The sequence below is a fragment of the Crocuta crocuta genome, unplaced genomic scaffold, assembly GCF_008692635.1.
Source record: "Crocuta crocuta isolate KB4526 unplaced genomic scaffold, BGI_CrCroc_1.0 scaffold367, whole genome shotgun sequence".
Lineage (NCBI taxonomy): Eukaryota > Metazoa > Chordata > Mammalia > Carnivora > Hyaenidae > Crocuta > Crocuta crocuta.
Window position 1 is genome coordinate 4,111,053 of NW_027527936.1, and position 23,056 is coordinate 4,134,108.

General features: G+C 47.6%; 1 protein-coding gene across 5 annotated transcripts in view; it reads right to left on the minus strand.

Annotated features, from left to right (window-relative positions):
- The window catches only part of ERI3 (ERI1 exoribonuclease family member 3), a 128,601-nt gene that overhangs the window by 51,822 nt on the left and 53,723 nt on the right, over positions 1-23,056 (minus strand). For all 5 annotated transcript variants that reach the window (XM_077752070.1, XM_077752071.1, XM_077752068.1 and 2 more), the window contains one exon: positions 10,028-10,100. In XM_077752070.1, the coding sequence (XP_077608196.1) occupies positions 10,028-10,100 (73 nt within the window). The remainder of the gene's footprint in view (positions 1-10,027; positions 10,101-23,056) is intronic.

The following is a 23,056-nucleotide window of genomic DNA, read 5'->3' on the forward strand; positions in this document are numbered from 1 at the left end:
CAGCCCTGTATTCAGTGTGGGTTCAGTTAATTCTTGTTGATGCCTAGTGTGTGCCAAGTCTAGTGCTGAGCACTAGAAATACAGAGATGGATGGCATGTAGACATCAAAGAGCTCACACTCTAGTAGGAAATACAAACCTGTAAGTAGATAATTACAAGAGCATGTGATATACTCATTATAAAAAGTACTGAAATCATACAAAGGTAATTGACTATTTCCACCAGGCATGGGAGAACATCAGAGAAGCCTTCATAGAAGAGGGTTTTGAAGGATGAAGAGGAGTTTTCCCATCACGCTAAAAAAGGGGGGCAGGGGGGGAAGACAATGTAAGCAAAGAGAACAGAACAAGCAAAGGGAAGTGAAACAGTCCCTTTGAAGAGTGTATTTGAAGAATGGCAAGAAGTTTGATATGGCCAGAATGTTAGAGGGACAGGAGATACAAAAATACATACAAAGATGCTGCAATGAGATAGTTCACCCAGGGCCTTGGGTACTTTGCTCAAGAGAAAGGATGGACCACAGCCTTCCATACCTACCCACTTGGCTCCAGTGTTCTTCCTGTCAAAACAAGCACACTGCAATCGCACCCTTTCCTGTGCCTTTGATTTAAGAGTTCCTCTCCTGGCCCTGACAGTAAGGCATTTCTGTCCCACAGATTATAACTCACTCTGGGCTATTATTCAGCTCCCCAGCCCTGGCCCTGCTGCAGTTAGTCCAAACATAATATCCTTCATGCATATATTATCTGTCTCCCTATTATCTGGAATCATTTCGGAATTAAATTTCAGTCCTGCAATATTGGCTTCAGGAGCGGCGCGCTTTATGGGCTAGTCAAAGGTTAGAATACCAATCAAAATAACAGTGCCGATGCAGCGAGACATTTTAATATTCCAAAACCCGGTAATTGTAAAAGGACATAATATTTTTTCCCTGATTACCCCAAAGGCAACACATGTTAACAAGGCGAGGGAAGGAGTGAAAGAAATTTCAGAGTTCAGACAGCTGTAAGACATATTTAAAGGAAAAGCCAGGCAGGGCACTACACCATGGGGGCAGGGAGATAAGAAGAAAGGAGACATTCTCTCTAGCTCGAGCTGCCCCTGATTCCAAATACAGCACTATTCCCTCTGCTTTCCTGACTATAACCCAAGAGCTCATTCCCATGGGCAGACATTGCAGACGGCAGGATGAAAGGAGAAAGAGCTCAGGATGTGAAGTCCTGAGGCCTGGGTTCTAGTTTCAGCTCTACAATCCGGGTGCTTCCAGCCCCTGAGACTGGCCCCTCCCAGGATCCAAGCATCAAAACCAGCAGCAAGCACTCTGGGCTGCTCTCCCATTCACCTCTCCTTGTCCCATGCTTGTGTCCTCACTTCTCCCTCATTTATATCTGGTGCTCTGTGTCCTGTCCTCTGTATACCTACTTCTTCCCAAAGACAGCTAGAGGCCCTGATCTACCTGGCTCAGAGCTGGCTCTCCCACTGGCAGAGCAGCCCATAATTGTCCCATGGACAATGCTCTGTACTTTGGATGAGGCCAAAGACCTGGACCATGGTCTGTCTGGTTCTGACCATTGAGTGGTTCAGAAGCATGAGTCTTGGTACTGCCCTCTCACCCCCCAAAATAAAAACAACACCTTGTAGGGCCTCTAGACCTTCACACCCCTCTCTTGGTTTTCAGTTTTGTTTTGTTCTTGTTTTTTTTGCCAATTGGCTTCTGAATAGCCCCAATGGAGGGGTTCTATGGCTGGCACCGTGTAGCCACCATTCCATACAGAGTCCTAGCCTCTGTCAAGCTGCCTATCACTTGACTAGCTTTATCCTCTTGGCTCCACAATAGTGACCTGACCAACAGAGTTTCAGATCTTTTCACTCCTCATGGCTTCCCAGCTAACTGAGCCTACTCGCTGGAGCCTCCAATCTGCATCATCTCGACCTGCTGACCTGCCTATGGCCCCCAGCAAAGAACTTCATTAAGGCCAAGAATTTATTCCTCCATAAGCCCTTAATTTATTACTGCACTGATTGGGACTCTGAATGCTCCAAGGTCAGGAAAAGTCGCACTCAATCGTAGACACCAACCTTCCCTTCAGCAGTTTTTCCTGCTGTCTACTCTGGGGGGAGGGAGGGAACAGAAATGCTTCTTGGAGAAATGCTTCTCCTTTTTGGAGGGACCCAAGGAGGTCTCCTCCTTCTTATTCTCTCTTTCACAGCTGGTCCCCACCCTATCCTCTTCAGAGCACCCAGAAATTTCAACCAGGTAGACAGCACAGATGGCAGAGGAGAAGTGGAGCAGCAATTGCCTGGGTGACATCCGGGTCTGTTGAATTCTAGGTGACCCTTCCCTACAATTTCTGAGCATGACTGGCCAAGCCCTGTCTGCCAGACTGACTCAGAATCTTCCTAAGATTGTCTGCCCGCTTTTCCAAAAGCTCACCTAAATAGGCCCGGAGGGAATTCCAGACCATTTGTGAGTGTATGTGCATGCACCTGCATGGTTTAGTCTGAATGTGCATTAACTGTATATGTATACATGGAGGCATCTATTTGTATATACATTTATCCCTATGTGTCCATGCATGTGCAGTGAGCATTATGCGTGCACGTGTGTACTCACTTCCTTATGGAAGTCTCATCTGACCTATCCATTTCTTGACCTCTTATTTGCACTAACATTTTCCTCTGCCCAATCTTGGCTACTCACTCCCACGGGCACACCCTGGAACCTGCCAACACCAAGAACTGCCCTATCTCTGAAATCACTAATTCAGATATCCTACTCTAATCATCATCTCTTATCTTTCCATGTGGCATGCTTGACTACACCTGATACACCTTTCCTTGCCGTACAGGGACCCAGCTACTTTTTCCATACCCGTCAGGCTCCCTGCTATCTTCTCTTTCCTCAGTATCCCGCTGAGATCTCATAGTTCATCTTGGCAACCACTGTCTAGACAGTATCTTCAACAACTCCTTTGTTCCTTTCATCACACTTCTTGGGAAAGTCTCCACCCTGGATGAATCTAAATGTCTGCTCTCAGCATCCCTATAGACAGGCAGCTGAGCTCTGCTAAAGAGAAGTCCTACAACTGAACAGAGTGATTCCACTAGGAATTAATGCCATCAACTTAGACAGGACTCTCAGCACTGCCTAGAAATCCTATTATACTTCTCAAGTTGGCTCACACTTCTTTTCTATTAAAACTACAGCAATCCTTCTGACTTTCTACAAACCTTCCCAGTCCTGTTATTAGTTATCAGCAAATGACTCATCTACTTCATAGAGAAAAAGAAAAGCCATCAAATGGGAACTACTTCAACTTGCCAGCAAACCTGCAAACCTTCTGCATCTACTGCCCCATCTTCCTCCCCTTCGCAATGCAAGGGGGTCTTTTCTCCTGTAGAGAGCCAATTTCTATTCCATCTTTTTCTCTATCCCATCTCCTCTCAACATCTCTCACTGCTGTATTTTCAAACTTTCCTTCTCTAATAGTGCCTACAAACAAACACACATCTCCCATCTTAAAACATGCCACCTGCCTCAACCCCACACTTGCCTCCTCACAGTTCTTGTCCTTTCTCTCTCCTTCAAAGCCACATTTCTGAAAAGGTTAAAATTTCTCTGTCATCTCATTTACTCCCCAATTCACTCCAATTTGGCTCCTGTCCCTCTTACACCACCAAGCGTTTTCACCAAGGACACCAAGGTCCTTGTGTCTCAGTCTGGTGCCTGTATTTCAGTCTTTCTGTTATGTGGCTCTCTGCGAGATGACCAGTCCCCTTGTCCGGAAAATTTCTTTCTGTGGTTTCTATGGCACCACACTCTCCTGCTCTACCTCTTCTCTACCACTCTTTACTCTCTCCTTTTTACCCTGTTTACTCTCCTTACCACAGAGAGTCAGGCAAAACTAAATTTAAGTTCTACCTCTGCCACGTCGTGGGACACTGAGCAAGTTTCATCAACACTACATGCCTATTTTCTCAACCTTAAACGTGAAAAATAGAGATATGCAAATAACAGATAATCATTTCAACAATTAGTATAAAAATTAATGAACTGTTTTGTATTTAAGTGTGTAACTGACACTTACAATACATCTCAATTCAAATGTTAAATCTTCATCAGAAATACTAGATCTGTATTCAGATTTTAAACAGTTAACACTTGAAAACATAAATTCACCAACCCAGGTTGTTCTAAATATACTTAAAAGTACTTCAAGAAAGTGTGTTTACATTTAAGTTAATGAAACTGAAAGAAAATGAAACATGTGGCAACTATACTGGACAACATAGGTCTAACATACAAGATGCAATCAATAAACAAGAACATTTATCCCTACTATCGGTGACCACTTCTTTATGTCTGACTCTTCCTCCTCTATCTATCAAGTGTAGGTATTTCTCAGTGCTCATTCTTGGCTCTCTTCTCTTCTCATTCTGTACACTCTATTCCCATGTCTTCAATGATCATTCATATACCAATAGTTCCCCTGAATCTGTACCTCTTAGCCAGATCTTATCCCTGAATCCCAGATCTTTATTTCAACTACCTCCTCAACAGCTTCAGAAGAATGTTTGAAAAGCATCTAAACTCTGCATGTCCCAATTCATCTTCTAATCGGCAAACTTCTCCTTCTTCCATGACCTCAGTACATTCATTTCAATTCACCCAGTTGCTCAAACCATAAACCTTAGAGTCACTGTGGTTTCCTCCTCCATCATCAACCCTCACAGCCCATCCATCACCGTTTCCTGTCTACTGTATAGTCAGTTCTGCATAATACTGGTTTTGATGAAAGAGCAAATTCATTCCAATGCAGTCAACATATTAGGAAACAGTTAAGCAAAATGCAAAATTTGTCTTTGTTTATGTGTGATTTTTGTCCATAAGCAATATAGATAAACACAGGAAAATGTACCCAGCTATAGAGAGCTGTCTAAGAATATACAAAATACACACATACTTACACTTCAAACGATAGTAGCTTCCTAGATTGCCATATGTATTATATGCCACATCTGTCTGCCTACAACTTTCCAACCAATTCCAGAGAACTCTCTTTCCACCACTTCATAATAACTCCCAAGCTGCAACCTTTATCATGCCCATTGCCAAGCAAACCTCAGGGTTTTTTCAAAGTAGAGAATGATATTTATTGTAGTATTTACATATTTCTTAACCATTTAACATGTGTAAAATTATGCTACCATTTTTATTAGATTCCTATCTTTTTTATATGTCACTGATGAAGTTTTTGAGTATTGTGCTCCTAACCCCATTTTCACTGCAATTTTTTATTACAACTTTTCATAGCACGGTGATTTTTAAGAAGGTCTATGCTGCATTATAGCAGAACTGACCGTATCATGTAACACTCTAAAATCAATCCATTTCTGTACATTTCCACTGCTATCAGTTTAATCCCAATAACTATTATCTTTTACCTGGACTATGTAGCAATGGTCTAATTCTGTGGTTCTCAACCAGGGGACAGTGCCTCTTCACTCCCACCCTTGTCTAGGCCACTGGAAATGTATGTGTACATGGTGGGGAGGGAGTGTTTTTGGTAGTCACAATAACTTGGAGAGAGGCATTACTAGCATTCAGTGAACAGGGGGAACAGAGATGCTACAAGTTCAGCAATGTTGCCCATACAGTGATTTGCCATCCCAACATGCCAGCTATAACCCCATTAAGAGAAATCAGTACTGATCCTCCCATATCAACTCTTAGCTCTCTCTACAGTGTAGCCAGAAAGAGCTTTTTCAAAATGTAAATCTGATGATACCTTTCTTATGTTTAGTGCCCTTTAATAGTTTCTCATTACCCTAAGGATCAAAATCTAAAGTGTGACCTACAAGCTTCTGCCTCCCCCTCCAGTTTCATCCTGTACAACTACAACTCTCCTTTCTTTCCCATATTCACTATGCTCCAGGGATGTCATTCATTCAACAAATAATGACTCAACATCTACTGTGTACCAGGAACTATTCAAAGTGATGAGGATAGGGGCACCTGGGTGGCTCAGTCAGTTAAGCATCCGACTCTTGACTTCAGCTCAGGTCATGATCACACAGTTTGTGGGTTCAAGCCTTGTGTTGGGCACTGTGCTGATAGCATGGAGCCTGCTTGGGATTCTCTCTCTGACCCACCCAGATTGTACGTACTCTCTCTCTCAAAATAAATAAATAAACATTAAAAAAAGAAAAAAACCCAAAGTGGTGAGGACAGAACAGTGAACAGAGGAGACAAAAATTCTCCACTCTCCTGGCACTTACATTCTAGTCCCATAAAACTGCCAGGCTTCTCCTTATCTCAGGGCCTTGCCACATGCTTAGCTAATTCCTCCTCATCCTTCAGATCTCAGCTGAGACACCCTTTCTCAGGAAACCATTCTCTGACCCTGACCCTGTAAATCAGGGCCCCCTATCAAAAGCCACGACTCAGGGCTTACAATACCATTAGAATTATTTAATATCCATCTTTTCTATTATATCTCTAGGCCTGGTACAGCACCTAGAACACAGAGGGCACTCAAGAATATGTATTTACTAATGAAGATGGGTATGTTTATATATACATATGCATGTGTCTTCATGCTTCATGAATACATATGTATAAGCATATTATTCATACCTGTGTATACTGCCATATATTTCTGAAGATGACTATGTGAATATATATATACACCCATATGTATGAATGGAAACATACATACAATTTAGGGTATGTCTACTTGGGTATATTCATTCACATGAGTAAACAGGTGTATGTTTATGCATGTGTATGTGTGTATGCGTGTGTATGCGTGTGTGTGTGTGTGTGTGTGTGTGTGTGTGTGTGTGTATTCTTCTGGCTCCTCAGTGACAGCTCTGACCTCCTGGAGGGAGCTGGGAGCAGGGCCCCAAGTCTTCTCTAAGCTGACAGTTCAATAAGAGTATAAGATCATTCAATGACACTCCAAATGTCAGCAAACATTGGCTTGCTCCTCTCAGCTACAGGGGAAGTAGGTGGAGGCGGGAGATGTGGAAACTTGGCTGCTGAAAAACTGTTCTTTCCTGATGCAATGCACATCATTTCTGGACAAGAGAGGCCTTAGGTATGGGGATGTGAATTCAGTCCCAGTCCACTCACTGGGCAAGTCTTGGTGTCCAAGACTGCCCCTACTTTTTCCATGGGCAAAGTTCTGCTAGTGGAGTTGAGCAGGGGAGGAGAAGAAAGGAAAGTGGGGAGGAAAGAGTAAGATCAAGGACAGGAGAGGGCCCTGTAGACAGCCAGGCCTGGGTCACACAGGGGTAAAGGAGGCACAGAATAATACATTGCATAATACCCATGCAACCCTGGCAATGACCTCTCTGGCTTGCTTGCTCTTATTGTTACTCTTTTTAAGGAAGCAGGAATCTTTGTGTGGCCTGTACTAAGTCATGTAGTATAAAGGTCAGACCTGCAGACCTCCAGGGCCCTGAAGCCTCTCTGTCTTGAATGGCTGCTGACAAGGACTGGCCCAGAGTTTGTAATTAAGTCATCTTTCCTGCTGGGTCCTGAGGCACAGGTGGAACATGATGTGGCTAGAAGGCCAAGAAGAGGTTAGACCCCTCTAATGCCACTCTCCTCATGCCACTCTTGTTTTTCCTAGACATGCTCAGTTGACTCAGCAAGAGGCAATCACAAGGCCAACTGGGAACAGAGTCTCCAGTTTCCGCTTGTACCCATTTCCCCCTCTATGGCTCAGCACAGTCTGGAAGAGAACCAAGCTGAACAGGCTCAGGACAGCCTGCCTCCAATGCCAGCAGCATCAAGGTAGCCTTGAGTGGCAATGTTAACACACGGGTCAGCTGTTTTCCTGCCTCTCTGCCAAGGAACCTGAAGGCAGGGAGCTATCCAGATAACCAAAAACTCTAGTGAACTTCACAGAGCAATTGTTCATGGTCAGCGCCTGCCTCGCCTGGCCAGGCCTTCACATTGCATTTGCTGAGGCCAGCAAGCAGCCTCAGATGCACTCTGACAGCTGGCATGCTGTCCTCAGGAGTGCAGGCCTAGCCACGCCTTCATGCATAGCCCCGCCAAGCCCTGCATGAGAGGGCCTTGGTGGAGCTAGCTCTCAAAGATCAGTCAGCCAACCATCAACTATTCACTGAGCACATACTCTATACCTAGCCCTGACCTGGCCACCGCAGACACAGAGTGGAGCTGGCCTCAGTCTCTGTGCTCCAGATAGAAATGTCTACAAGGAGGGGCGCCTGGGTGGCTTAGTCGGTTAAGCGTCCGACTTTTGCTTAGGTCATGATCTCGCGGTTCGTGGGTTCGGGCCCCGCGTCGGGCTCTGTGCTGACTGCCAGCTCGGAGCCTGGAGCCTGTTTCAGTCTGTGACTCCCTCTCTCTCTGACCCTCCCCTGCTCACACTGTCTCTCTCTCTCTCTCCTAGAAATAAATAAAAACATTAAAAAAAAAAAAATGTCTACAAGGAAACATATGTGGACTCAGTTCCAACACTCAAAGATCACAGATGTCCAAAGGGTCGAGGAGTCTCAAGATAAGAGACTGACTGCTGAGCTTCCCCAAAGAGGTGACACCTGAACTGTGTCTTCAAGAAGAGGGAATATGCCCAATGAAGATAAATGGGGGACACTTCAGAAAGAGGTAAGGCCACAGGCCAAGACCTGAAGGTAGGACAGAGCCTGGTCCCCCAACCAAAGAGGGAAGTTAGTAAGTAGCTGCTGCTCAGGTCCAAGGGAGAGGAGCTGGAGAGGTGGGTAAGGGTCAAAGTACAAACAAGCTAAGGACCAGGTGTAAAGGACCCGAGTACCAGGGGACAACAAAGGGATTCACAATGTTGCCACAAAGAATGGCTGCCCTGAGACCTACGGAACTAAGTCAAAGGTCACTCTCTTCTACTATTTCCACATGCTCACTTAGCTCAAGCCCATACACACACCAAAAGAATGCCGTTCCTCTTGCCTGGAAAGTCTTCTCTCCTTTTCACACCCATATTCCACCTTCCTTTAATGCCCAGTTCAGGACCCAAATCCTCACAATACCTAGTTTTACCCTTCACTGACCTCCCTCTTCTCTAAGGACCCCTGGGAGCCACTACTCTGATCTCTGGTGTGTTCTCTTTTCTCTGATATCCTGGGAGTCACTAAGCTAACCAGCAGCATGGGGTCGCTCAGGTTGCTCCAGGGCTGTTACCCTTACATCAGAAGGATTTATGGGTGTGAGTCTCCCTAGTGGACTGGGCCTCCTGGAGAAAGGATGCCAACAGAGCAGAGATCTTGCGAGTCTATTCCTATAATTTCTTTCTTCTGCTTACCTAGGAAGCATAGCACACACTAGGGAAGTACAGTTTTCTGGGTAATTCATTTTCTGCTAGGCCCCAGCTTCATAGCTGCACAAGGTCCCTCCCAGCCACAGCCCTAGCACCCACTCCCCAGGTACTTGGTGCTGCATTAGAGTCAGTCTCCTTCCTCAAATTCAAAGGGAGTTGGACTCTAGTTTGCACAGTCATTCTCACATGACCAAGGCTCTGCTGGGGCTATGCAGGATCAAAGTCAGCCTGAGCTAACTCTACCTCCCACCACAGAGAAACCAGGGCCACTCAGCAGGGTCAGAGACCACACTCATGACCACATCAAAAAAGTAAACTTTGCCAGAGGCTCAGCTAGAACCACATCTCTCCTAAGGGAAATGCAGCTCAGCTCAGTGATTCAGTTCTGAACAAGAATCTGGAAAATTTCCTTCACTGGGACTTCTCTGCATATCTGGATGATACCACATAGGGCAGTATCATACTCTGCCCCTCGGCCTGGTCCCCAAGCAGCTCCCCACTCCCAGAAAGGACCACAACCTTACAGTGCATATTAACTAGGGAAGAGGAAGGAGGGATGTCGAGAAAAGAGCAGAACAAAAAGAAAAGGAAAACGATGACAACAAAAAGAGAACAAAGATGAGTAAAGAAAATAAGGGGGGACAGGATCTGACGTAAAGGAAACCCAGAGGAAGCAGCCAACTGGGGCTCAGACACAGTACCTTTTTCAGATTAATCCACTGCTTGAAGTAATCCGCCACTGGCAAGCCCAGGTACTGGCACTGACCCGGGAGCCTACAAGAAAGGGAAAAGAAAACAAGTTGGGCACACCCATGTCCCAGGTATGGAGTCTGAATCTAGGAAATGCAAATAGACCTCAGAAGGCTATCCCATTAGGCACGGGTCCCACCCTACCCAAGAAAGGCTCCCCACCTCTAGCACCCTGGACACTGGGCTCCCGATCTAAATGTGAGAACATGGAGACGCTATTCAAAATATAAGCAGCTCCTATTTTCTGATGGCCTACAATATGCTAAGGATCTTAGAGTTTCACATGATTCTTCAGAACGATGTTATGAGGTAGGTATTGTTGCCTACATTTTACAGATGAGAAAATGAGATTCAGAGGGGTTACCTAAGGTCCTAAAGGTAAAAAACTGACAGTGCCAAGAAAGGAACCCAGGTCTGTCTCACCCCAATGGACCAGTTTCTAGCTGTTTTGCTACAGCAGAGACGCAGGGATATAAGACAGGAGGAGAGAGAAAAGGAACATGTGGGACTAGCTGGGCAGGGGCTTCAGTTCACCCTTAAGTCTCTAGCAATAGGCTTTCTGCAGATAGAGAAGAAACCATGCAAAAGGACAAGAGGCCAGAATTTAATCCAAGAGCCTGTTCTTATTTTTTCTTTAAACTGTAATTTATAAATGGTCTTTCCCTCTAGATATGATGTTGTACCCACATAAATCCATTCAACCAAACATTTATTGATGTTTAATAATAAACAGGCACTCAGAGCTCAAAAAGTTAAGACTTAGCCCCTGTCTATAAGGGGCTCACAATTTGTTCAATGGAATGGACAATAAAAGAAATAGACTAAACAGCCTTAAGTTGGAGCACTGGGGTACATGAAAAGATGGAGGAAGATACCAAAAATATTAGCTGGAAAGATCATAGAACTTTCTTACTAAGCTTGGCCATAGGCAATAGAAAGTCTCTGAAGAGTTGTGATTTACAAAGATTTTTCTGGGGACCACAACAATACACTAAAAAAGCTGGGCAGTAACTCAGAGACTAGACAATTGCTATAAAGATAATGAGCAAGGAACAGATAGAAGAGATGTAAAGGAGGCCTTGGCAACCAAGTGGGATGCAAGGCCCAATGAGAAGTGGTAGAGCCCAATTCAAAGGTTGGTGGCATGGCTAGTTTCATTCTACTCAGAGTCAGACACAAAGAAAGAGGCAGGGGCATAGAGAGGATATGTGACACCCAGAGCAGACTGGTATTTAGTCATTTTTATTACTGTTTTAAAATTCTCTGCCCAAATCACAGTGGACCGCTTACTACTTCACCTCTAAATACCACTGGAAGGAGGCACAAGTTGGAGAATACAGTTTTGAATACATGCATGGCACATGGTAAGCACTCAAAATCTGCTGAGTTCAAAGTGTTTAGGAGACATGTGGCCGTGGGATGATATTAGAAGAGGCAGCTGGATATCCACTTTGAGGAGAGGTCTGGACTGGAGATATAAATTGCTGAGTCATTAATGTAATTTAAATGAAATTAAAGCCATGAGAGTAGATCAAGCAGGGCAGAGTACGGTGGGAGATGGCCCAAGCTAATGTCTCGTATGTGCTACTGAGCTAAAATGAAACCAGGTCGTTCCTACAAGACCACTGTCACACATATGGAACTCACTACATGCAGCAGCCAGCTCTAATTTTAGACTCCTTCAATTCTAAAAATGTTTTATGTTTGTTTATTTTTGAGAGAGAGAGAGAAAGAGAGAATGAGAGAGAGTGAGAGGATGAGCTGGGGAGAGGCAAAGAGAGAGGGAGACACAGAATCCAAAGCAGGCTCCAGGCTCTGAGCTGTCAGCACAGAGCCCGAGGCAGAGCCTGCACTCATGAACCGTGAGATCATGACCTGGGATGCTTAACTGACTGAGCCACCCAGGCACCCTGGACTCATTCAATTCTAGAACATCCTTCTTTGATACTAAACTAAAATCTGTCTCTGTAACTTCTACCCATGAGTCTTTAGAAACTTAGAGAATGAGACTTCCATCTCTTCTTTATAGAATACTCCCAGGAACTGAGGGCCCAGGAAGCTTCCCCCAGAGGTCCCTTACACAATTGCACAGGAGATAATGTGCCATGAGTCAGGACTCACACAACCTGCCCTCATTTCTAGAGGGCAGGGTCCCTGGACCTTTTTCAGGGTATCAGATACCCACAGTTACACATACTATTTTGATCTGACTTTACATCAACCTGTGGTCAACCTAAACAACCTAGATGCACACTTCCCCTTTCTAACATATATACAACTGATTTTTGAGCTTAAATTACATTAGTGTCAAATGCCACAAAGTGTTCAAGCAAGATGACAGCTGAGAAAAACCCAATGAATTTGGCATCCATGGATTAGTGGGGACAGAAGGCAGCATGCAATGTGTTAAACAGTGAGTAGGAGATAAGAAAGTGGAGACCACAGTATAAATTCCTTTTGTGAGAAAGTCTGGCAGTAAGAATCCAGTTAAGATGACTGGTTCCCCCCTCCCCCGCCAGAAAGTTCCAGAGCAGTCCAGTCTTCCCTCCATTACTCCATTATTAGACAGACACTGAGAGGACACTGATCCCCATGTTTCAGGCAATATAGTAAGGATTTCCTTTTCTAAGACCTGGGATATTTTACCTCAAGAGGAGGTTCTTCTCAAATATGCAGGTGGTGCAGGGACATTAACTATAACCAGTCAATTTCCTGGAATGGAAATTCTGGCTGAGGCCAAGATGATTAGGGAGTATCCAGGTAGCATGTTCCAGGTGGGAACCAAGGACCAAGAATATAAGGCTACTAGGCAAGCTTTCTGAAGGATGAAAGATAGCCTTAGGAGCTAAAATGTGGTTGCCTAAGGAGAAAGGTATTGTTTGGATAACTTTCTTATTTCCTTCAAGTTTTCCTTCATGTTCTTATCCTTGTTATTTGTGAAAATGCTTGCTGAGCTCAGCTGTTTTTGAAAAATCACATTAAAGCCTGTGAGTGAAGGGGGCAACCAGAAGCAGCAGAATCTGCAAAGGAACAGGTCAAGGGGACTGGCCAGGAAAAAGCAAGAAACCTGGGCCACCTATCATATTCTCCCTTAGCCATTCCCAGCATCCCGATTCTTTCAGATGACGTGGATCTTATTGGCTGTGGCTAGCCCTGGTGGCAGGGGTGGGGTGGGAAGGAGGCTCCCTTTTCAGCAACATTTCAAAGGTAGACATTTTTACCCCAGTAGAAAGGGTCCAGCACAATAGGATCTTGCCTGATCCTCTTGGAGGAGGACCCATATACCAGAGGGGTTGCATCTAAGACAGACCAGACTGGCAGACTGGATAGTCAGCTGCAGATATGGCTCAGCAGCAACCCTGAGTGCTGTGTGTACCCATGGCTGACTGAAGCAGAGAAGAATGGGACTGTAATTCTCACTCAGGCTCTAGTCACTTGCAGATACACATGCAGTTTGCAGACTCACAGGCATTCAGGTTGTTGCACCCTCCAGTCTGTGGGTGGTCCTAGCCCTGTGACTCCAAGACATGAGAACTAGAAATGTAGCAGGGTCCAGGACCATCTTCACAGAGCCACAGAGCCAAATGCCAAAACTTGAAATTCCAGATGCCTCACGCGAAGACAGCTACACATTTCTAAGACAGAACCCTACCCAGCTTAGAGAGCACCAAGAGAATCCCTGTGAGAAAGGTAGGTCAGAGTAATAGCCATTCCTACATAAAATAGGAAACTGATGTCCAGAGAAGAAAAGGATTTGCTCAATGTCACAAGCCAAAGGGAGAACTAGAAATGGGATCTTAGCCGTCTGCACAAGGCATCAGTCATGCACGTGCTCTCAAGAGTTCTTTATAGTCCCTGGTAAGGCACGGTTTGGGACTTTAGAGAGGCAAGTAGCATGGTGGTTATTGCTCAAGGTCACAACTGGGTCAAAGGTTCTTAGGAGCCTAAGGCTAGGTTCAGTGGGTACCAGTGGGTACATGGTTCCACTAATTTGGAAAGTAAAAGGGCAAAAGTCCCCCTGGCACAAAGGGTCTCAACACTGAGTTCCCACCAGCTATTGATCCCAGGAAAAGAGCCACTGGCAGTGGGCCCTGGACTAGCCTGTGGGCATGAACGTGCAGGCAGGTTTATGGTGCCCAGGTCTCCATGCAGCTGGGATCACTGGGCACAGAACTCCTCAACTGCCCAAACATCATCTGGCCATGCTTATTACTGTTGCCCAATGAAATTTTATGCACCGAGTCCACAGGTGTGATTTCCCCTTCTTTATGAGGGTCGGAATGACATCACTGATGGCCAATAGAAAAGAGCCAATTATGTCCAGGCCATAAAAAGGAATGAGATTTTTTTCAATCAAATCAAAACTTCCTTCGGCTTCACGAATGTAAGGGGCCCCCTTTAAGGAAGGGCCCCCCAGCCCTGCCAAGGGCTCTAAACTGAGGGATATAATCACTTTCCAAATACTATGAGACCTAGGGCTAGAGAGGGGCTCTGCCCCCAGCATTTATCATGTGACACTGCTTTTTATCACATTGGGCCCCTAGGGTCATCAGAACGGAACCTCAAACCCTCCTCAAAGATGCCTGACTACTAGCTCCTTGCTACTCTATCCAGGCAGGAGTTAGAAAAGACGGAGTATTCAAACTCCCTTATTACTCTTTCTAAACAAAAAAGAAAGCAGAGAGCCCTGCCCCACTTAGAAAGAGTGTGAGAAGAAGAGGGGTGTAAGGAACTGCCCTCCCCCACTCCCCAACAAGCATAGGGCACAAAGCATAAGGAACCCGGCCCTCCCTACCCACCCCTCATCCAGCCCCACCACCTGCAGCCCAGTGCTTGGGCTGGGTCCAGACAGCCCTGATGGCAAACAGGTGTGACCAGCTCGGCGCCAGCCAAGGCAGGGGACTAGCTCATTAAGGGAACACCACCCTCGCTAACGGGTAGAGGCAGGATGAAGCCTTTGTGAACAGGAGCTTAGCTTTGAAGATTAGCTGCAGCAGAGCTGGGGGGCTCTGCTAGAACTGCTGGACTTGAGTTGAGGAGGCCAGCAGCATCCATGGAGGTCTGACCAAGAGACTGGCAAACACCAACAGCCAGGATCAGCAGCAGTGCAGGCACAAGCGCTACCAAAGGTTATGCACACTATCCCTTCTGTGCCTTTCTCTCTCCATAAATCTGAGGGGTAACTCCAAATAAGGGAGGTACATGTAACTCTCAGTTTGAGCACACTTGAGCCCTTAAAGAGCAGGAGGCCAGCTGAATCTAGAGCCATATGTGATCCCTTTCTGCCTCTCTGTAAAGGCTGTGAGACCCGGATCTTGAAGTGATGCAGGCTGTCCTGGTGTCAAAAAGCTTCGGGATACACACACTGCTCACCTGCAAGGGCAAACTATTTTGGCGCATCTGACATGTAGAAGAAGGAGAGTATTAAGGAGCAAAGGGAAGAGCAGGGAGAAACTTTGGTCTTCTTCAAAGTCACAGTTGCGTCATGGAAGGGTGGGAGGCCCTGTCTGGGGAAGGGTAGGCCAACAGTCCCAGCCAATCAGTCAGATGGACGCTGCTGCCAAAGAGCCACCTATGAGGGGCAGTGGGGCTTGTGTCCATGTCTCTACGCCAGCCCATTCTGATACGAACATGCGTGCAGAATATTGTTGCTGGCTGTCCCATGTTTCAGAACTGCCATATTTCCTAGGCTTCAGGAAAGGTCCCATTTCCCATTCTGGGAGGTGTACCTAGTCACAGCCTCCACAGCCAGTGTGATGAGTCTGCATCCAGCATGGGCAAACCATCCCAGCCGAGGCAGCACTTAGCTGGGGACACAGCTCTTTGTCTCTCCTATTTCCGTTCCCCCCCACCAGAGGAGATAAACAGACCCTGGGTGATAAACGGCCCGCCTTTCAAGATCACTTTTCCTCAAGTTGAGGAGAGTAGCTAGTGATGGATGGGCTGGAATTTGGTTATCGGGAAGGGCTGTCAGCCAGAGGTGCCTATCTCCTCCCCCACTACGCAGGGCATCATTACACTGTGGCATCGAGGTAAAATATGAGCGAGGGGAGGGAAGGAAGAAAGAAGGGAAGGCTGGGCTTCCAAACGGAGCAAATTGAGCTACAATGAGAGCAGGCATAAGGCTGGGACGTTAGTTATCTGCCGCGACACCTTTATCTCTGCGTAAATTGGTCCTTCCTCCCCCACCGCGTCCTCTTGTACAAACAGAGGCAGGCACAATGTGTCACCACTGCAACAGCGTAGCAGTTTAACCCGAATTAGTGAGGGGGTCAAGCCAGGAAATAGGGGTTTCTCATTTCAACAGGTTCCTTAGTCTCTACTGTGAACCACCAGATTGGGGGGAGGAGGGTGGACAGAAAGCAGACTCATAATTGAATTCACTCACTTGGCTACCACTGATGTATAAAAAATTAATGCTCAAGCCTCCTACTTATTAAAGCGGTTAGTTTCTGTCTCACCTGCAAGATGCATCATGGCAGAAGACATGGCCTGGGCCACCTCCGGCAGGCTGAGCCCTCAGTGCTTTCAGGCAATGCAGGGATCAGCAAGGTCAGGGAGGGAGACCAAAGGTGCCCTGAGACAGCAGCCCCATGCCAGCAACCCCTCCTAGAAGCCTACAGGATAGAGTGCAGGGTGGAGTAAAGGATGGAGGCCAGGGGGAAGGGTTGTAGAAGGTGATCACATTAAAGATGACCCTGGGCAGTTCAAGAATACACTACAGTCTACAGACAGAAGCAGCATTCTGGCTCCACTCTCTACCTGGAGATGTCCAGGGTGCTTTTAGAGGGGTGTCCAGTAACCCCTCTCTGCCCCCCAGACAGGCAGACAGACACATACACAGTTGTGCTGAAACTGAGGAAGCCAATGGCAGAGCTGATGGCAATGACAAGGCTAAAAAAGCCAGGAGTAGTCAGGCCCATTCTCTAATGGCTCCCCCACTGCAGACCCTGGAGCTAGAAGGGCCCTGATGGGGGCAGGGAGAGGGCAGTACAACCCCCACCCAGCACACAGCTCTGCTGCACTAAGGCACAACTTGGTCAAGTGCCCATGTGTCCTTGGGCAGGTTACATCACCTCCATGCCCTGCTCTTGCAGGGTCCAGCCAAGGGAAACACATTCATACATAAAAACTCACAGAAGGGATTCTGGCTGTAAGGAGGGCAGCTGTAACCAATGCTGCAACAGCCTCTGGAGAGGCTTCCAGGCCACCAGTCTTGAGAAGACAGTGCCTTAGTCAGGAAAAAAATACTGGAGAAGCTTTGCTGGGGATGACACGGAAAGGGGAAGTTCCAAAAACACTCAACAACTGCAGGAAATGAATTCCAAGAAGCTTTGGGATAAGAGGAAGAGTTGTGCATGAAGGAGGTGCTTGGGACTCATTCTCCAAATCTAAAGAATCAGTGCACAAATAGGAGGGAGGGAACAAAAGTCAAGGCCCCAGTTTAGACACAAAATGGGAGAACTTTCTACCTCAACTGCCACCACATACTTATGGGTATCACTGAGACTCAGGACCCTCAGGGGCAGAGGTCAATCAAACTTGATTCCTAGACTCAGGGAGCTTCCAAGGCCACCCAGAAGATAATCGGCATGAAACATAATGATCACTCCAGGAGAGAAGACTTAGAAAGGGCCATCCGGTTTCTGGTGATGGGAGAGCACTGCTGGGGAGCACTTACATACACTCTGCTCAGTCCCCTCTGCTTGAACACACACACACACACACACACACACACACACACTGTCCCTCCACTCTTCTCTGCCGGCCCACAGCCCTGAGAGAGTGCTGACTTCTCAGCCCATTTTGCTCCCACACTTGCCCCCATCCTCTGGGACAGCTGCAGGTTACAATTCCAACCACAGACTTCAGAAAGATGATACACTTGCTGGAGCCTGCAAAGGGTCAGGAGAGAGTACTGTTTGAAATACCAGCGTGACAGCTGGCTCCTTGTCTGTCTCTTCCTCCCCCACCCCCCCTCCCCAAACTTGTCATGGTACAAGAAGTCTATAAGCAGCCCATCAGCTTTAAATATCAGTGTGCATGAAGCAGGAGCACGAGAGCGAGGGAGCGGGAAGCAGACAGCGAGTGCCTCTGTCGCCACTGCCTGTCAGGGAACACTAATGAATTTCACTACCAGCAGCCATGCTTCAGATTGGGGGGGGGAGGTGGTGGGGGTGGGGAGTTTTCTAGGGAGAACCTTACAGTATTAAAACATCTTTTCCCAAAGCCCTATTAATAAATGTCATTGCAGAGCCAAGAACTATGGCCCACAGCTAGGACTTCAAGGCAAGGGAGGGGTTAGGACAAGCCCTAAGGTCCTCCCAACAGAAGAAGAGTACAAGTGTGAGGCTGGAGGGGACCCTCTGAGCCCTGCAATTGGGAGGGTGACCGCCATGATCCATGCTCATCTCATAAAGGCCGTGGGCTGCCTAGCTGAGAGGACCAGGACAGGAAGGAAAGGCCTCAGTTGGGGGGAGATCACCAGCTGTACCTTCTGGGCCAGACTGTCCACCCCACTTCCTATCCACTTCAGCCATCTCGCTTCACAGGGAGGCCCAAAGGCAAGGGGCTCCAGGCCATCCTTCCAGATCTAGGGCAGGAGCAGGTGGTGAGGAAACTCTGGCACCAGTCCCAAAAGGAAGTACTTCCCCACAGGTAGCAGGAGCCAGAGTTATCGTAATGTCCGTTTTACAGATAAGGACACGGAAGTGGAGTAGAAATGTGACTTTCCCAAGCTCCTACAACTAGTAAGTAGGTGAGCCAGAATCTGAACCCAAGTCTCTTCATTCTAAACACCATGAAGCTCTTTCCACAACACCATGCAGCTTCTCTGAGGAAGGGCTGACACCTCACTACCTCCTATGTGTCCTCTACTGCCAGGCCCTGCCCCTCCCCTCCATTCCCTCCCACTGGTACACACACACCTCTGGCCTGGCATAGGCCACAGCTGCCAAGTAGCACAGGGTTGGGCTCCAGGCCAGGGTGAACCCAGCCTGGCAGAGAAAGCCCTGGGAATGAGCCAGGCCATCACCTGGGAGTCTCCACAGCTCAGAGGGCATGGTTGCAGGCATAAGCCTTCCCTGGGGTACCCTCTGCACAGCTCTGATCAGCAGTCTGATCTGGCAGCGACCTGCTGTGTAGGGGGCAAATGACATTTAATTTCCTCTTGGTTTCCCTATGGTACAGACCAAAGGCCGTCACCTGCGTCTGGGTCTGGCGGCACAGCTGGAAGTGTTCCCAGACATGCTGCTCTGGAGAGTTCCCAAACAGAAACCAGAATACAAGCAGAGCAGAGGGACGCCCCATAAGCCAGGCTGCCAGTCCTCCCTGAGAAAACCAACCTCAAATCCCCATTGCCGAGCACTTGCTCAAAGCCTCTGAAAGGCACTGATATGGAAACGCCACTCCCCTGCTCCATTGCTTGCTGGCCCACTTGCCAACCATTTCTCCCACACAGAGCCCACAAAAACGACCACAAGCACACAAGTGCCTCAAACACTCTGTGGAACAGTAGAACATGCACTTCCCCAGTACCACAAATACTTTAGGAAGTCAAATATCTTCTACCTCCCCAGCCCCTCTCCACTGAAACAATAAGACAAGCATCTCTCCAGAGTCTCCCCGAAGACAATTTGTCTAAGGAAAGGGCACAGTGCCCCACCTGTGGTGATGTGGGAAGTGTTGGAGCAGCCACCAGGGCCTGGCTAGACCTCTCTCCCAGATGCAATGGCAGAGGAGGCACCAGGGAGTATGGTAGGGGGAGATGGGGGAGCTAGTGACAGGAGGTTCCCAGGGCACTCTGGTCAGTGTCTCAGGTGATGAGTTATTCTCTTTTTTGGCCAAGGAAATCAGGAGCTCCTTAGCAGTTTGGGCTGTTTCCAAGATGTCTTACTCATCCCCGACTATAGTCTCCACCTGGCCTACGGCCATCTTGACCCTTTGCCTGGGCTGCCTTTGTGTGGCCTACAATGCCCTCTGGAGGCGCCACGGAGAGGCATCTTGCAAGCGGTCAGGTTCTGTGATGTAGACTCATCTCTGCTCGGATACACTCCCAGACACAGCTGTTCCTCTTACCCTGTGGCAGATCTCCTCTGCCCTGACCCCAGCTTCCTTGACTCCTTCAAGACATGTAAGCACTTGGCCTACNATAGTGGTTTTTAAACTGTGCTCAGCTTCAACCAGAGCAGCTCAACTTTTATATACTTTGTAATATTGAACTTTTTTAAATATTTTGTTTTGTAAAAAAATTCCCTGGTAAAAAATATTCCTCACTCATTCAGTCTCTCTACTGTGCTCCTCTGGGTTCTTACGGCATTTGTTTTGTATCTTCTCTGTAGCCTTCTCATACTCCACCTTCCTCAGCCTGTAGTTAGTTATACAGGTACTGGTCTTTCTGTCCTGATCACCTGGTGCTCCTGACAGTCCCCAGTACAGGATTTCCTGGCCTGGAGTAGTTCTCAACAGGGGCTAACTTTAGGCTACTGCTGGAATACCAGCACTTCCAGCGTACTCAGTGGTCAGTACCTTCAATGGCAGTTTCCGTAAGAATTCCCTGGAAGAGAAGAGTTGTAGTGGAGCATAGCTGACATTTACAAGGAGGTCCTAGTGAAGACATGTGGTATATGCCACTCTTAAGTCACCAAACGAGGAACACCTGCTACCATCATCAATCACCTAAATCAACCTCCAAGGGACCAAAGAGACATTTGCATCTGGCCAATCTTTGGACAAAATGCAGATATTCCAACAGTAAATATCACTCATTACAAGTTTCTAAACCCTGCATGTGGGACCATCCATGGAAACCAAGATGATGCTCTTCAGCTGAGCACTCAAGGGTCTGTCGCCTTACAGAGTTACCATTCCCATAATTCTGCTCAAAGGACTCAAAATGGGTGCAGCCCCTCAGCCCTATAAACCAAGGCCACTGTCTAGCCGCCTTCTCTAGCCAGCTCTGGGGAAGGGGCAGGAGGGAGGCAGGGGTCTGTGCTCCTCCTAGCTAAAGCCACTTGTTAATAGGCCCCAGATTCCCTTATCCCCAGGGAAAGGAAGGTAGCAATGAGCCCTATCCCTTCCCTCCCACCCCCAAGTGCCTCCCAACAGGGCCAGGGAAGAGAGCCATTAGTGTGTGCCTCAGCAGACAATGGGGAGGAGAAGTCTCCAGAGCAAAGGACAACTGCAGCAATTAGAATGCAGGGAGGTTCAGAAGCTATTTAACTGGGTGACCCCTGAGGTCACTGCATCTGACTCCCATCCCTGGATAAATATTGTATGAGAGGGGAGGGGGGAGAGCGAGGGAGTCCTCAGAGTGCTGCTCCTCCTTCCACTCCATTCCCCACCCCACACGGCTGCCTCCAGCCACACACACCAGGAACATTATTTACAGCCCTGACAGTCAGAGCAATCACTCTGCTAACCAAGAGGGAATGGACAAAGTCGACTTACCAAAAATTGACTATGGCAATTGAAGAAGAAACCAGGGCTGTGGGGGAGGGGAGCTGAGCCACCACTGATATGCAAGGCTTCTCCCACATTCTGGGCCCAGCTGAAGCAAATATTTCCCATCACCCCAAAACTACTAGCAGGTGAAGCTAGTCCCAACTGGCAGAGTAAATCAGAAATGGTGCATCTCTCTGCCTTTTGGCTCCATGATCAAAAAAACTCCTGGCTCTCATCACTACCCAGGTGTTCCTTAGCAAAGATGGGAGTCCTAGCTACCTGCCCAGAGGAAGTGGGACTAGCCACGTCACTTATCCAGCTGGTTCCTCAGCTGACCTACAGGAAAAGGCCACAAGCAGGAGAGTCAGCCATAGCAGAAAGGGGTCAGGCTGAGGGAAGAAGAGGAGAGCGTCTGAGTGCGGGCTGCGTCTCGGCCCCCACATGTGCTGCTCCTCCAGTCCTGCTCTAATGCACCCTGACATGCCTCTGAAGACAGAGAGCTGTTTGCAGTCAGCACCGTGATTTGTTAGTAATTATTTCCATGGTGTCACATTGCTGTCACTCTGTTAACAAAGAGACAGCCTGCCTCGGGCTGCCTGCAAGAAAGAATCGCAGAGAAAAAGGCCTGTCAGGCTCCCGGGATTCTCTGGGCTCGCTGGCTTTCTTCCCCAAACCAACATCCTTGCAGGCTTTGGAAGAAACAGTTTTACAGAACTATCAAGCCTGAGTATGTCACCCTTTAGCCACGGACACTGAAAATTTATCCCACCCACTCACAGCCATCCTTCCCAAGCTCTACTGAGCTAAGCCCCCAAAGTCCACAGATCATTCAGGCACGGTCCACTATGCCAGCTGCAGCCTTGAGCTCCCCAGCCTTCACCTTCCAAGACCCCTGTCTCCTGACTCCTCTTCCTCACTGGGGTGTTTTCAGCCTCTCATGTGCTCTTAGAGAAGCCTAATATAGGAAACCTATTTCAGACCAAATGGAAGCAGCCCCCCAACTGGCACAGATGGTGGTTAAAGAGAATATGGCAGCAGGGCATCTTTTCTTCTTGAATCGGCCAGGCACAGTTCAGGACCAGAGCTGCTCAGGTGTCGATGCCCCTGTAGTTTCGAGACGCCTGCACACCTGGGAGGAGATCCTCACAGACTGCTCCATCATTCCCAGTGCCTGGGTCGGTACAGCATCCACTGTGGTTTGCTTTAGCACAAAGTAATGTCTCCATTACCCTGGCTGGGAGTGAGAGGACAGATTGGCAAGCACTGACAAAACAGAGGTCACTCACCTTACAGGCATGGAAAGTTGGAGATTAATTCTCTCCTCTCACAGAGGGAATCAGATTCCTGGATAGTGGAAGGGAAGCACCAATACTAGACACCCTTTTACTGCCGAGCAGCAGCAGCAAGAGAGGGAGACAAGAGCCCATAAGCCCTACAGAGGCCTTATCGATGTGGCAAGGGCCACTGGCACCCAGCTCCTTCAGAATCCCACAGGATAGAGAAGCCTAGACAAAACCAAGATTCTTCTGGCATCAGGG